The sequence below is a fragment of the Saccopteryx leptura genome, chromosome 9, assembly GCF_036850995.1.
Source record: "Saccopteryx leptura isolate mSacLep1 chromosome 9, mSacLep1_pri_phased_curated, whole genome shotgun sequence".
In the NCBI taxonomy this organism is placed as follows: Eukaryota; Metazoa; Chordata; class Mammalia; order Chiroptera; family Emballonuridae; genus Saccopteryx; species Saccopteryx leptura.
The window spans coordinates 46,784,195-46,797,569 of record NC_089511.1 but is presented as its reverse complement, the minus strand read 5'-3'; the positions used below and the strand labels follow the sequence as shown (position 1 = coordinate 46,797,569).

General features: G+C 44.8%; 1 protein-coding gene across 1 annotated transcript; it reads right to left on the bottom strand.

Moving 5' to 3' along the window:
• Positions 1 to 6,617: 6,617 nt before the first annotated feature.
• LOC136380543 (cytochrome P450 2A13-like) lies at positions 6,618 to 13,114 on the bottom strand. Its single transcript, XM_066348455.1, has 9 exons — positions 12,853 to 13,114; positions 12,119 to 12,281; positions 11,174 to 11,323; positions 10,835 to 10,995; positions 10,097 to 10,273; positions 8,959 to 9,100; positions 8,314 to 8,501; positions 7,636 to 7,777; positions 6,618 to 7,083 (listed from the first exon to the last, which is right to left on the bottom strand). The coding sequence occupies exons 1-9, from the start codon at positions 13,030 to 13,032 to the stop codon at positions 6,902 to 6,904; spliced, it is 1,485 nt and encodes a 494-aa protein (XP_066204552.1). The 5' UTR covers positions 13,033 to 13,114; the 3' UTR covers positions 6,618 to 6,901.
• Between the last annotated feature and the right edge of the window lie 261 nt (positions 13,115 to 13,375).

The window sequence follows — 13,375 nt, the reverse complement described above, 5'->3', positions numbered from 1 at the left end:
ATTGCAGCATTGTTCACAGTGTCCAGGACATGGAAACAACCAAAAATCCCGTCAATAGATGACTGGATAAAGAAGATGTAGCACATATACACTATGGAATACTACTCAGCCATAAGAAATGATGACATCGGAACATTTACAGCAAAATGGTGGGATCTTGATAACATGATACGAAGCGAAATAAGTAAATCAGAAAAAACCAGGAACTGCATTATTCCATACGTAGGTGGGACATAAAAGTGAAACTAAGAGACATTGATAAGAGTGTGGTGGTTACGGGGGGGGAGGGGGGAATGGGAGAGGGAAAGGGGGAGGGGGAGGGGCACAAAGAAAACAAGATAGAAGGTGACAGAGGACAATCTGACTTTGGGTGATGGGTATGCAACATAATTGAATGACAAGATAACCTGGACTTGTTATCTTTGAATATATGTATCCTGATTTATTGATGTCACCCCATTAAAAAAATAAAATTATTATAAAAAAAAAAGAGTGATCTGACATGAGTGGTGAGTACACAACACAATCAACAGATCAAATGCTATAGAGTTGTTTACCTGAAACCTACCTATTTTCATTGATCAATGTCACCTCATTAAATTTAATTTTCTAAATTAAAAAATGTAAAAATTTTAAAAATAATGACAACTAAAAATTAAAAACCAGAAAAGCCAAATATCAAAACAAAACTATAATCAAAAGAAAACAAAAACCCACAAGAAATAAGAAAAGGATAAAAATTAAAGAAAATGAAATTCAAAAGAGAAAAAAAGGAAAAAAAATTATTGTGAGGTTGTTCTATTTTATTCCATTAGGTGGCACTGTATTACAAGTTTTAGCTCTGTGAAATTCCTGGACTGGCCTCCACTAAGATGTTTCTGTGGCAATGGTGTAGGTGGGGCTACAGTCATATCGGTGGGTGAGGCTTGTTGTGAGGGCTTTATGGCTTTAGTAATGGTGATCTTAGGTTTCTGGGCACTTTTTCCATGTCTCAATAGACCAGGGAACCAGACACAGAGCACCTCTGTTCTTCAGGGAAGAGAGTGGCTCTGGAGAGTTAACTGTGCGGTTTGTCTCTGCTCCTCTTTGTACCGCGTAAGGTGAGGGAGATGGGATCTTGAAGGCAGGGAGGCTGCACTTGGATTTCTCTCTGTGTGCTGAGTGCTGGTTGCCAGCAGACCACAGGAACATTGTCTGTGACTCCTCCTTCTGCCACCATTTTGGTTTAGTGTCTTCCTCTCTGCCCTCAATCTTACCATTCCTCCTGGAGGAAGGAGACCCAGTCATCTGGGTTTCTCCCTTCTTTGGAACCCCTGCAGACAACAACCAAGACAACAGGGCTTCATTATTCTCAGTAACTTCAGCAGACAAATACCCAGACAGTCCAAGCCTTCTTCCTTTTAGGAGCCCAAGCAGACAAAAATCTGGAAAATCTGGGCTTCCCTCCTCTCCAGAGCCTCAGTGGACAAAAAACCCAGAGAGTCTAGGCCTCTCTCCTCTCCAGAGTGACCATGAGTACGTTTTATCTTATCTTGCATTCCTGTTCTCAACGGTTCCCACCTTTAGTCTATTCAGTGTGCAGATCTTTCAGGCAAAACTGCAAGCTCAGCTAGGGTTCTTTTGCTGCATTATAGCTGTTCTTTTTTTTTTAATTTCAAGAGGAGAGGTCAAAGATATTTCTCACGCAGCCATTACTCTGATGTCATCAAGGTGTCTTTACTTTGGACAAATAAGAATTCATCTATCATTGCTTTTTTCCTGGGATTAAAACCCATTTGGTGTATTACCTTTTTTTATATATCTTGCAGGATTCAATTGATAATGTTTGTATTCACATTTATGAGAAATATTGGTCTGTAGCTTTGTTTTTTGTGCTATCATTGTTTTATTTTGGCCTTAGGAAAATACTGGCCTTTTAAAGTAAGATAAGAAGTGTTTTTTTATTTTCTATTTCCTGGAAGAGATTCTGAAGAGGTTGCTAAGTAGCCAGTATACACTGTGTTAGGTATTAAGCTTTGCAGCCAACTTTCTGTTAGTTTGTTTTGCAATACTTTCAGAGGAACCCTGCAAACCATTGTCCTTTATTTCTTGCTGGATCTTGCTGGACTCTTAAAGGGAGAATGAAACCTTGATAAAGGGACAAGAAACTTTTCTTTTTGTTTCCTTGTTATTTTTGTCAGTATTGCCATCACAACAGTCCTTCATCTCAGGAAAAAGGGCAGGAAAGACGTTCTAGACCAGTGGTCCCCAAGCTTTTTGGGGCCACAGACCGGTTTAATGTCAGAAAATATTTTCACAGACCAGCCTTTTGGGTGGGACGGATAAATGTATCACGTGACTGAGACAAGCATTGAGAGTGAGTCTTGGATATAACAGAAGGAATCTGGTCATTTTTAAAAAATAAAACATCATTCAAACTTAAATATAAATAAAATGGAAATAATGTAAATTATTTATTTTTTCTCTGCGGACTGGTACCAAATGGCCCACGGACCAGTACCGGTCCACGGCCCGGGGGTTGGGGACCACTGTTCTAGACAATGTTAACAACACTTTTATAAATCATGGTGCAACTCAGAGGGTCACAACTAGCTTTTTTTTTAAGGAATAAAAAGAAGAGAATAAAAAAATATCAGAGTGCCTCTAAGCACTACTTCACCATACATGTACAGTATTTGTGTGTATCTGTGCATGCACAAATTTGCACAAGTCCTGGGAGCAACCGAACTTGGAACATTATGTGTTTGATTCAGTGGTGTTGGAGCATCTGAATTTCCATCCTTCTACGTCCTTTCTCCAAAATGCTGCTTCTGAAAATCACCACCTCCCTCAGAGTTCTTCTGGGGGCAGAGGCTTCTACTGATTTAGCCCTGAAATTTCAAGAGAGGCACAACTGTTCTGCATTCAAATATGTCCTTTGTCATGTCCTAGCTGTGTGACTTTGGGCAGCTTCTTTAATCTTACTCTAAATCTGTGTGCTCATTTTAACATGGAGTCCTTATAGGCTCACCTCACAAGGTGCTTTGTAGGGCTAATTAAGTTAATGTATAAGGGGTTTTATGGGTTGAACTGTGTCCCCTCCAAGAAGATATGCTGAAATCCTAAACCATTGTTCCTCAGAATGTGATCTTATTTGAAAACAGTCCTTGTAGACATAATTAGTTAATATGAAGTCATCCTGGAATATGACTGGTATCCTTATAGGAAGATGGCTGTCTAAGTGGTGACACAAACAGGGAGACTGTCATGTGATGACAAAGGCAGAGTTTGAAATTATACAGCTGCCAGTCCAAGAACTCCAAAGATTGTTAGTAAATCACCAGAAGGCAACAGGAGTCAAGGAAAGATTGATTCCCTTACAGGTTGCAGAGGGAGTGCAGCCTTGCTCACACCTTGATTTTGGATGTAGCTTCCAGAACTGTGAGACATAATATTTCTGTTATTTTAAGACATCCAATTCATAGAATTTTGTGTGTGAGCAGTGCAGGCCTGACCCTTAGTCAAGGTACGTGCAAGAACAGATCGATGTTGCTGTCTCTCTTTCTCTCTTTCTCTCTCCCTCTCTCTCTAAAATGAATAAATAAATTTAAAATATAGATATATAGATGTCCCAATGAGTTAGCAGCAGAGTCTAGACCAGAACCCAAGCCTTCTGTTCTCACCTCAGCCCCAGCTCTATCTCTTTGTTGTGTAGTTGGTCCTTTCAGAGTACCAAAGCTGAGTGTCCCGCCTAAACAAAGGTGATCCAGGCATTGCTGGCTAGATTGTGACTTGTCTTGGCATCTTTAGTAATGTCTTAATGAACCCCTGCTCCTTTCCAGTTGTATGTTTGAGTATTGTGAGGGTTAATACGTGTTATCTCTTCCTTCTCCTCTCCTTTTTTACAGGGCAAAGACTTGTTAGTCATTCTTTCTTCTGCTGGAGAAGCGTTTCATTGGCAGAATCCAAGTAGCTCCAGCTCCTACACTGTTCTCTTGACTGTTTCTTAGAAGGAATATTGAACCTAGAGCACCGATATCTGCCAACAGAGGGGATAGGAATGTGGTTCACAAAGATGTGGCTGGAGAACTTCTGATACTAAGATTCTGAGCATCAAGAATTCCAAGAAATTGCCTGACCTGTGGTGGTGCAGTGGATAAAGCGTCGACCTGGAAATGCTGAGGTCACCGGTTCAAAACCCTGGGCTTGCCTGGTCAAGGCACATATGGAAGTTGATGCTTCCAGCTCCTCCCCCCCTTCTCTCTCTCTGTCTCTCCTCTCTCTCTGTCTCTCCCTCTCCAAAATGAATAAATAAATAAATAAATGAAGAATTCCAAGAATCACTGTTTCAAAATACTATATATGTCTGTATGTATGTATAAATTGAATTTTACTGGGGTGTGTACAGGGATTTGTTGTATAATTGGGCACTTGAAACCAGTGTCAAATACTCTTGAGTCTTACATTCTGGATATATGATATTCCAAGAATGTGAATTGTGGGCTCTGTAGTTCTAAAATTCAACAGTTTGTTATGCCACAATTCTAAGATTTCTCTAGTCGAGGTTTCTAGAAGCCTCTTAAAGTGACATGCACGTGGAAGGATGAAGTTTGGTTTTGACACTGGATTGTTAAAAAGTGTGTTTATAATAATACAGGGTGTGACCCTATAGATCTATTCCTATCCTTTTCCAATAAGCAAGAAACAGCCAATTCACAAAACCTAAGTTGTTAAACTTAGGACAATGGAAATTGAGAAACAAGAATCATAGCCTGTTACAAAAGTTGCAGGATACAGAGGACCAGATTTTTTCCCTCACTTGATCTCAATCACTGGTCCTCCAAGTGTAGCAATCTTTTTGGTAGGTGGGAGAGGTCTATGTAGCATCAGAAACACAAATCTAAGACTGATGTGTCTGAATAGTCAGATTGTACACTGCTTGAGGATGCCCATCTAAATGGAACATATACTGACTTATCTGAGAGTAAGCAGGTGATTCTGAGACTCTCAGCTGGGTCTTACAGCAACCCCTGATTCACCAGACAGAGACAAACATTTAGAAATTCATAGTAAGTGATTTCATGAATTCAGTCAAGAGGACATACAGCCTGACCTGTGGTGGCGCAGTGGTTAAAGCGTCGACCTGGAATGCTGAGGTCACCGGTTCAAAACCCTGGGCTTGCCTGGTCAAGGCACATATGGGAGTTGATGCTTACTGCTCCTCCCCCTGTTCTCTCTCTATCTCTATCTCTCCCTCTCTCTCTCTCTCTCCCCTCTCTCTCTAAAAAAATGAATAAATAAAATCTTAAAAAGTAAATAAATTAATTAAATTAAATTAAAAGGACATACAATCACAATCATGTACCTGCATGTGCACACACTCACTTGTACATGGCTGTGACACGACCAAAGTTCTCCCAGTATTCACTGAAGTGTTTCTCTCCCAAGTCCAGTTCAGTACAACGTCTGACTACTCTTCTCCATCTCATTCTGATCAGATCCCATCACATTTGGTGGGGACGTGATGGATGCCCTGGCATTTGAAGTGTGAATGACTGGGCAAGTGTATGTAGTGAAGCCAGCTCAGCTGCCTGCCATGACTCTGGAAAAATCCTTGGACAGCGCTGTTCATATTGTATAATAATATAATAAGTTATTCCTCGAGAAATGGATGCCTTTTATGAATCTCCTCAAAAGACAATGGGCTAGCCCTGGCCGGTTGGCTCAGCGGTAGAGCGTCGACCTGGCGTGCGGGGTACCCGGGTTCGATTCCCGACCAGGGCACACAGGAGAAGCGCCCATTTGCTTCTCCACCCACCCCCTTCTTCCTCTCTGTCTCTCTCTTCCCCTCCCGCAGCGAGGCTCCATTGGAGCAAAGATGGCCCGGGCGCTGGGGGTGGCTCCTTGGCCTCTGCCCCAGGCGCTAGAGTGGCTCTGGTCAAGGCAGAGCCACGCCCCAGAGTGGCAGAGCATCGCCCCTGGTGGGCGTGCCGGTTGGATCCCGGTCGGGCGCATGCGGGAGTCTGTCTGACGTCTCTCCCCATTTCCAGCTTCGGAAAAATACAAAAAAAAAAAAAAAAAAAAAGACAATGGGCTAAGTACAGCCATCCCTGTGTTCAGTATTTGATGAGCTTTTTTTTTTTCTTTTTAAGTGAGCCGAGGGAAGATAGTGAGACAAACTCCTGCATACACCCAGACTGGGGTCAACCAGGTAATCCCTGTCTGGGGCCAAACTCAATGGAGCCATTCTTAGTGTCTGAGGCTGACACTCAGACCAACCCAGCTATCCTCAGAGCACGGGCCACTCTTGAACAAATACAGCCACTGGCTGCGGAAAGAGAAGAGGGAGAGAAGGAGAAGAGAAAGTAGGAGAGAAGCGATGGTTGTCTCTCTTGCGTGCCCTGTCTGGTAATCCAACACCAGACGTCCATAGGCTGAGCTGACGCTCTATCCACTGAGCAAAACCAGCCATGGTGGTGGTGTTACTGTGTTCTGTGGGATCCCAGATAGAGACTTAAACTTTCTAACTCTCAGCTGTGTAACCAGTAAAATGCTTATGAACACAATTCTGGTCGCAGAGGTTGTAAGCATTACGGGAGGTGAAAGTGCAACGCTTTTAGCAAAAAGCTGACACAGAGTATTTTCTCAATAAAAAATAGTTTCTATTATTATTATCATTCACCGTATAGTGTAAGGTTTCTCTTCCCCTCCTCCCAGCTATGAAGGATTTATCTCTCTAATAAGGTGAACACACAGCCCTTCTGTTTCTCCTTCCTTTTCTATTCACCTTGCACTTTTCTTTCCTCCAACCCAGCCCTATCCTTAGCTCCACCGCTCCGCCTAGCCTCTCCCTCCTGCCCCGCTAAGGCTCCTCCCTCCCCATTTGCTCCTCCCACTAGGTCTGCGCTGTGGTAGCTCTGGTTCAGCGGGGCAGGAATCTCATGGTGTAAGTTGGTGGAATGGTGGCAAAGCCCACGTGTTTGGGAGACACATCGATGTCCTGGGGTGACTGAGGAGACTTGAAGCGGAAGTTCTGCATGATGACAGTGAGGAAGAGAAAGAGTTCCATTCTAGCCAGTGCTTCTCCCAAGCAGTACCGCTTTCCTGAAAAGACAGGGTGAGAAAGACGGGGTGAGGCTTGCTCCCACCGCCACCTGTCTCCTCTCCCGATGCCCAGCTGTATTCTCCCAGGGAGGAGGGGGTGGAATATGGTGGCTTGAGAGACTTTCAGAGAAGTCTCTAATCCTTTCTGAGCCTCAGTTTCCCTTGTACATGGGATGAAGGGGAATACCATACCAGGCTGTAGCAATGGGAATATTAGATGACCCTTTCTCCCAAACACCCAATATGGCCACTGTGCTATCATCTCCTTCTCGGGAATCTGAAGAATTTAAGTGACCTTTGACAAGTCTCTGACTCACTGTGGGTCTTGATTTTTACCATCCCTGAAATGGGTACAGTCACTCCTCTTCTTTTTTTCTAGGATTAAAACCTTAGTAGTTGTGGGAATTGCAGTTGGTTGGCTGTAGGGTGGATCGTTAGAGGGACTTCCAAGTTAGAGGAAGATACTACGCTAAACCTCAGAGAGAGGAGCTGGGATGATGAAGGTCTTTTTTGGTGTAACGGGAGACTTGGCAACAGACAGTGGTCTCTTACCAATGGAGAAGGGCACAGAAGCATCATTCTTCTTAAACTGCCCCTTCTCATCTAGGAAATGCTGGGGGTTGAAATCTCTAGGACTGGAGAAGAACTTGGGGTCTTTTAGTACGGAGCCCAGCATAGGAAACACTTCAATGCCCTGTTGGGGAGAAGAAAGGGCATTTGATACAGTGGAGGGAGAAAGGGTATGCTGAAAGTGCACAGGTTTAAAGGGAGGATTTGGATAGTTTCTAGGTGAGAAGGAGTGGAGGCAGGAGAGGCAGGGTCCTCTCTGAGGGAAGAACTTACGGGGACATCACATTTTAATTCCTGAGACAGGAAGTTTGGGGAACATGGGGTCTCTGTCTCCTCAGGCAGAAGGCTTGAGGAACAAGGGGTTCATGTCTCTGAAGAAGGATGTTTGGGGAACTTGTGAGCTGTGTCTGAGGCAGGAAGTCTTGAGGAAGTGAGGTTCATGTCTCTTGAGACAGGAGTTTTGGGGGACATGGGGTTCATATTCCCTGAGGCAAGAGGCCTTGGGAAGGTATGAATTTTGAGTGTCTCTGAAGGGACACATGATGGAGTAAGTCTTTGGTTGGGGTAGTGGGACAGGGGCTGGGAAGATTCTCAGGAAGATGGAGTGCTGGGTAACAGGGAGCAGGTTAGAGGTCCAGCTAAGTTGAGCAAAAGCAGCACCTTGGGGAGGAGGAAATCTCGAAACTTGGTGTCCTTGGTGACTCTGCGGGCGAATCCCATGGGGATCGTGTCTCCGAATCTTTGGATCTCGTGGATCACCGCCTCTGTGTAGGGCATCTTGGCGTGGTCTTCAAACTTGGGCTGACGGTTCTTGCCAATCACCCGGTCAATCTCCTCATGGACTTTGGCTGGGGAATAAAGAGGCATATTTTTAGGTATGTAGGGGTCTTGACACAGGAATAATATTTCAAATATGTATAACTGGATGTACTACATGCATGACATCCATGTCTGACATATTGTAAGTCATTCAAAGCAGTTTGGTCCTAAGCATTGTGGTGCAGGGTCTTGTTAACCTGGTTGCACCAGTTTTGGGGGGAAGTTCTGAGGGAGGAGTGGAGGGACACGTAGTAGGCACACAGTGGGCTCAATGTAGCAATCATTTAACAGTCAGTTCAGATATCTTCAATATTTTAACAGCTGATGAAACTTGGAAGGTGCCTATTAGCTGAATACCCTCACCTCAGATCTGATTAGCAGTGTGTGTCTGAGAGTCCAGGGATTTCAGAGAAGTGTAACATTGCAGTGGCTCAGGAGAATTTTGAAGGTCTGTGGCCCTCACTTCCTTGCTCCCTCTAGCCTTACCCTCCACATCTGGGTGCTTCATGAGCAGCAGGAAGCCATAACGCAGGGTTGTGCTGACTGTCTCGGTACCCGCAATGAAAATGCCAAGTGCTGTCATCACCAGGTTCTTCACATTGAACTCTGTGTTGGGGTTCTTCTGTTCCTGTAGGAGAGATTGCTTCAAGCCAAGCCCAGTCTTCCATGCTCCCAGAGTTTTTCTAGGGTTTTCCCTTTGGACCCATCTCTTGTAGACCAGACCAAAAGTAGGAAGAGGTACCTAATTCTGTCAGGCCTTTGCCCAGGCTTCTGGCTCTGCACCAAATGGTCTTTTCATATTCTGTACCCAGAAGATTATCTATCCTTTCATTATCAGCTTAGTTTCACTTTTTCATTGTGGAAATACTTAGAAGCAGAGGAACAGAGAGAGATACAGTGAGTACGAATGACAGAGATACCTTGATAGAATATGTCAGAGAGCTGAAGAGAGATAATTTCTGACACAGAGAGAATTTTAAGAAACAGCATCCAATTTTCAGTAAAAATCTTGTTGAAGCCGCTTTATGATCCTTTTACCTTGAACTTCATATTCCATAAAGCCCTGTCTCCTTTCTTCACAGAAAGGAGATCTACATCCAGATTTGGACAGGGACCCTCCAAGGTCATATAGTAAAGCCAGGTCACCTGTTCACACCGGCATTTATGATATGAAAGGTAAGAGCATGGTGGCTGAATATACTGCCCTTAGAGTCTGAGAGACCTGTGTCTGAGCTAGGTTCAACTGCTTTCGCACTGTGTGACCTCAGGCATAGCTGTTATACACTCTTGGCCTCAGTTACCTCATTGTTAAAATTGGAGTCATAGTAGAGCCTCCTCCAAGAACTGGTGTGAGTGTTAAATGGGAAAATAAAGTAGCGTTCTTAAAATAGTGCCTGGTGCTCGGTAGTGTTATAGATGTGCTTGTTATTATGATTTGTATGCACATTCCTGCCCATGGGTAAGGGCTTAGTAGAGACAACACTGATGGTCAATTATAATTTAGGTTGTGATGATTAATATGATGGAAAGGAGTAATCTGAATGAGCCTCTGTACTTCCCTACTTCCAGCAGGATTTCCCTCTTCTTGGCCTGAGACCTCTCTGCGCTGGCTGCTGACATGTACCTTCTGCATGTGGATGAGGAAAGAGTCAATAAAGTTCCGAGGGGAGTTGGGATCCAGTGTACGTTGATTCTGCTCCACCTTCTTGGTTATAAAGTCCTCCAGTGCCTTCAGCTCCTTAAATGCCTGTTGCTGTGGTCCTGGCAAGTGTTTCATCACATAGTAGAACATCTCATAGAGCTGAGGGTGGGAGAGAAGAAGGGTAGAGGACAGCTGGTGGTGGACATCACCTGATGGAAGTGGGACTTGTCTCAGGCAAGGGAAGCACTGGTTAAAGGCACCTGTCCAGGTGTTTAGGTATTTAGATGGGTCTGTATGGAAATAGATGTCTAAGTTTTCATGAGTTAAGTATGAGGGCTCCAGTCCAATTAGATGACACTATCCAGATTTATTGATTTCCTCCTTTTCCTTTCCCTCCCCTTCTTTTTCCTTTATTTCTCTTCCCTTTCCTGCCTTTCTCTTCTTTTCCTTTCCATCCCCTTCCCTTTCTTTACCTTCCTTTCTTTTCCCTTCCTTCCCTTCCTTTTTCTGTAGCGGGAGTTTTAGTTGAGATATTTAGGTATTGGAGCCTGGGTATTGGGCACCTGTCTTGGGTTCCTGCACAACTGATGAGTTGCCCAAATGAGAAAGCTGGTTTTGAGGAGACTCTGTATGGAGGAAGATAGGAGTTTGGGACACATGTGTCTGTGCAGGGGAGCAGTTGTGGCAGGGTCACAGTGGAGCCGTGTTGGGACCGGTTACCTGTCCTGTGGGTGTAGCTGTGAACTGGAAGCTTCCCAGCATCATGCTCAGCATTGACAAGAACTCTTTGTCCTCATAGTCAAAGCGATCTCCAAACACAATGGAGCTGATGACATTGGAGACGGTTCGGCTCAAGAAGAAGGTAGGATCAATGAAGTCACCTGGGTTGTGGGGTTGGTTGGGGAGAGAAGGGATTTGAGGGAGATTCCACTTGGTGTTCTGATGGCAGTTTGAGAATTCTATGAACGCCTTCCCACAGCCTAGTTTTCTTCCCAAACCAGAATGCACATTTGAATACAGGGTGTTTCCCTGCTCTCTACTCTGGAGTCCCCAACTCACCACGTGTTCCCTGAAGGGTCTCAATGAGAAAGCTTGCTTCCTCCAGGATGCGCTCCTGGATGCCTCGTTTGCCCATGCCGAAGTCCCGCAGCGTGGCAATGGAGAACCGACGGAGCTGCTTAGCACGCTCCCCACTGCTGAACGACACACCTGGGGAAGGAGTGTAGGAGTTGAGAATGAGCAGAGAGGGGCAAGTTGAAAGGGAGTGGTGGTGAAGAGAGAGAGAGAGAAAGAAAACACTTAGAATCAGAGAAATACAGAAAGAGATAGAAAACAGTTGGAAGAAAATCAGAAGAAAAGGGGCAAGACAGATGCACAAAGAAACAGAGATGCAGGAACACTCACATGAAGACAGAGAGAAAGAGATAGAGGAGGGAAAAAGGGGAGAGAGGGAGATGTGAAGATTTAGGAGGTAGAAATAAAAATTGGAAAGAATTTTTAAACAGAGCAGGAGAAAAGAGAAAAATACATACAGAGACACAAAGAGGGTCTATAGAGAGGAGTACTGTTACCAGGAGATGGTGGCATAGGGATTTTGAAGCAGAAACATGTGAGATTCTAAGACACAGAAAAAAGAAAGGCAAGGAAAGGGAGAGAGAAACATGGGAAATACAGAAGCTGAGAAAGAGAAATAGAGAAAAAGACACATGGAGATAGAGGAAAAGGGCACCAAAGCAAAAATCCCAAGAGCTTCTAAGAGATGCAGAGAAAGAAGAGATGTCTAGCGAGAGAGAACTGGGAGATGGGCAGAGTGAAGCAGAGAGATGCAGAAACACTAAGACAAGCTAAAGAGGACAAGGGGTAAACAGGGAAGGGGACAGAGGAGATCAAAGGAAGGACCCCTCCACAACCTTGAGTGAGTGGGTGAGTAGGGAGATGAATGCTGGGGAAACTGAAGCCATCAAGTATGCTTGACAACATTTTCCTACCCAGGGTCCTCCTCACCATATTCTTTGAAGATCCAAGAAAAGGTGGCCTGCATGCCTCGCCCACTGAATTCCTCTGCCTGGTCCAACAGAGCCTCCTTCACAGCCTCATATCCACACAGCACCACAACCGGCCGTCGGCCCAGGTAGACCGTGAACACTGGACCATAGCATTCACTGATCTGATGGAGGAGGTGGGGTGGTAAGAGGGAGCAGCCCCAACTCTTAACTGGCTCTCTACCCAGACCTCCCAGACTGAGTGAAGATATGTGTATTCCAAACTGCCCTCTTGATGTTCCGCTTATCTGTCAGACCTCACCCTTACTGGACTATCGCCCCGGAGACAGAGGAATTCCAAAAAGTTGACAAGCCAGCCCAAGGAGGGACTCTGGACATACCAGGACTTTTGATTCAACACCCACATGCTTGAAATTTTTCTTGACCCCATATAATTTGTCCCCCTAGCTTGTACTGGTGCACTTCTCCTGGAAGAGTGCCCCGGCAGGTCTTTCTCCTCTAATAAAGCCTGCACACCTGGTGATCAAGTGTCGTCTCATTTTTACACTCAGGTTCATTTTTCCCAGACTCTGACAATCAAGGGACTGAACATCCTAAGATTTGATTTTTCTTGGCTAAGAGCCTAATGCTAAGACTTCAACTCTCCCCCTACCTATGATTTCTGTCCAACTTTGCCAACACCTTGCCACAATGATCTAGAGCCACCTTACCACCCATCTCTATGCTTTGTATTACCTTCATGAGGGAGTTGTACATCTGCTCTGTGTTCAGCTGCAGGTAGTTCCCGATGAAAGGCAATGCAGGGGGACCAGGTGGCAGCTTTTTCCAGAACGTCCTTTGCCGCCAGACAGACATCAAGACCGTTATAGTCAGGCAGGCCAGCAAAGCCACCAGAAGCAGCCCTGAGACCATCATGATGGTACTAACAGTGACCGTCGGATGGTGATTGCTGGAATGGTTTGCCTTTACTTGCAAGAGAGGGCAGATTTTGTAACTGTCTCCTTTCACCTGATTATGTAACAGTCATGATTATATAAGAGTCTCATTTCACCTCCCAATTACACCCTCAGCCTTGCTCACACCCACCTTGGGATAGAGCCAGCAACAGAGGAAGAAGGAACTCCAGGACAGATGAGTAAGAAGTGGGCCCAGGACTGAATTTGTGGCCTCTCCCGAGGAGCTAGTTCAGGGCTGTGGACATGAAAGGACAGTAGACAAACTTCAGAACTGAAGATTCTGGAATATTTATAGAAGTGAG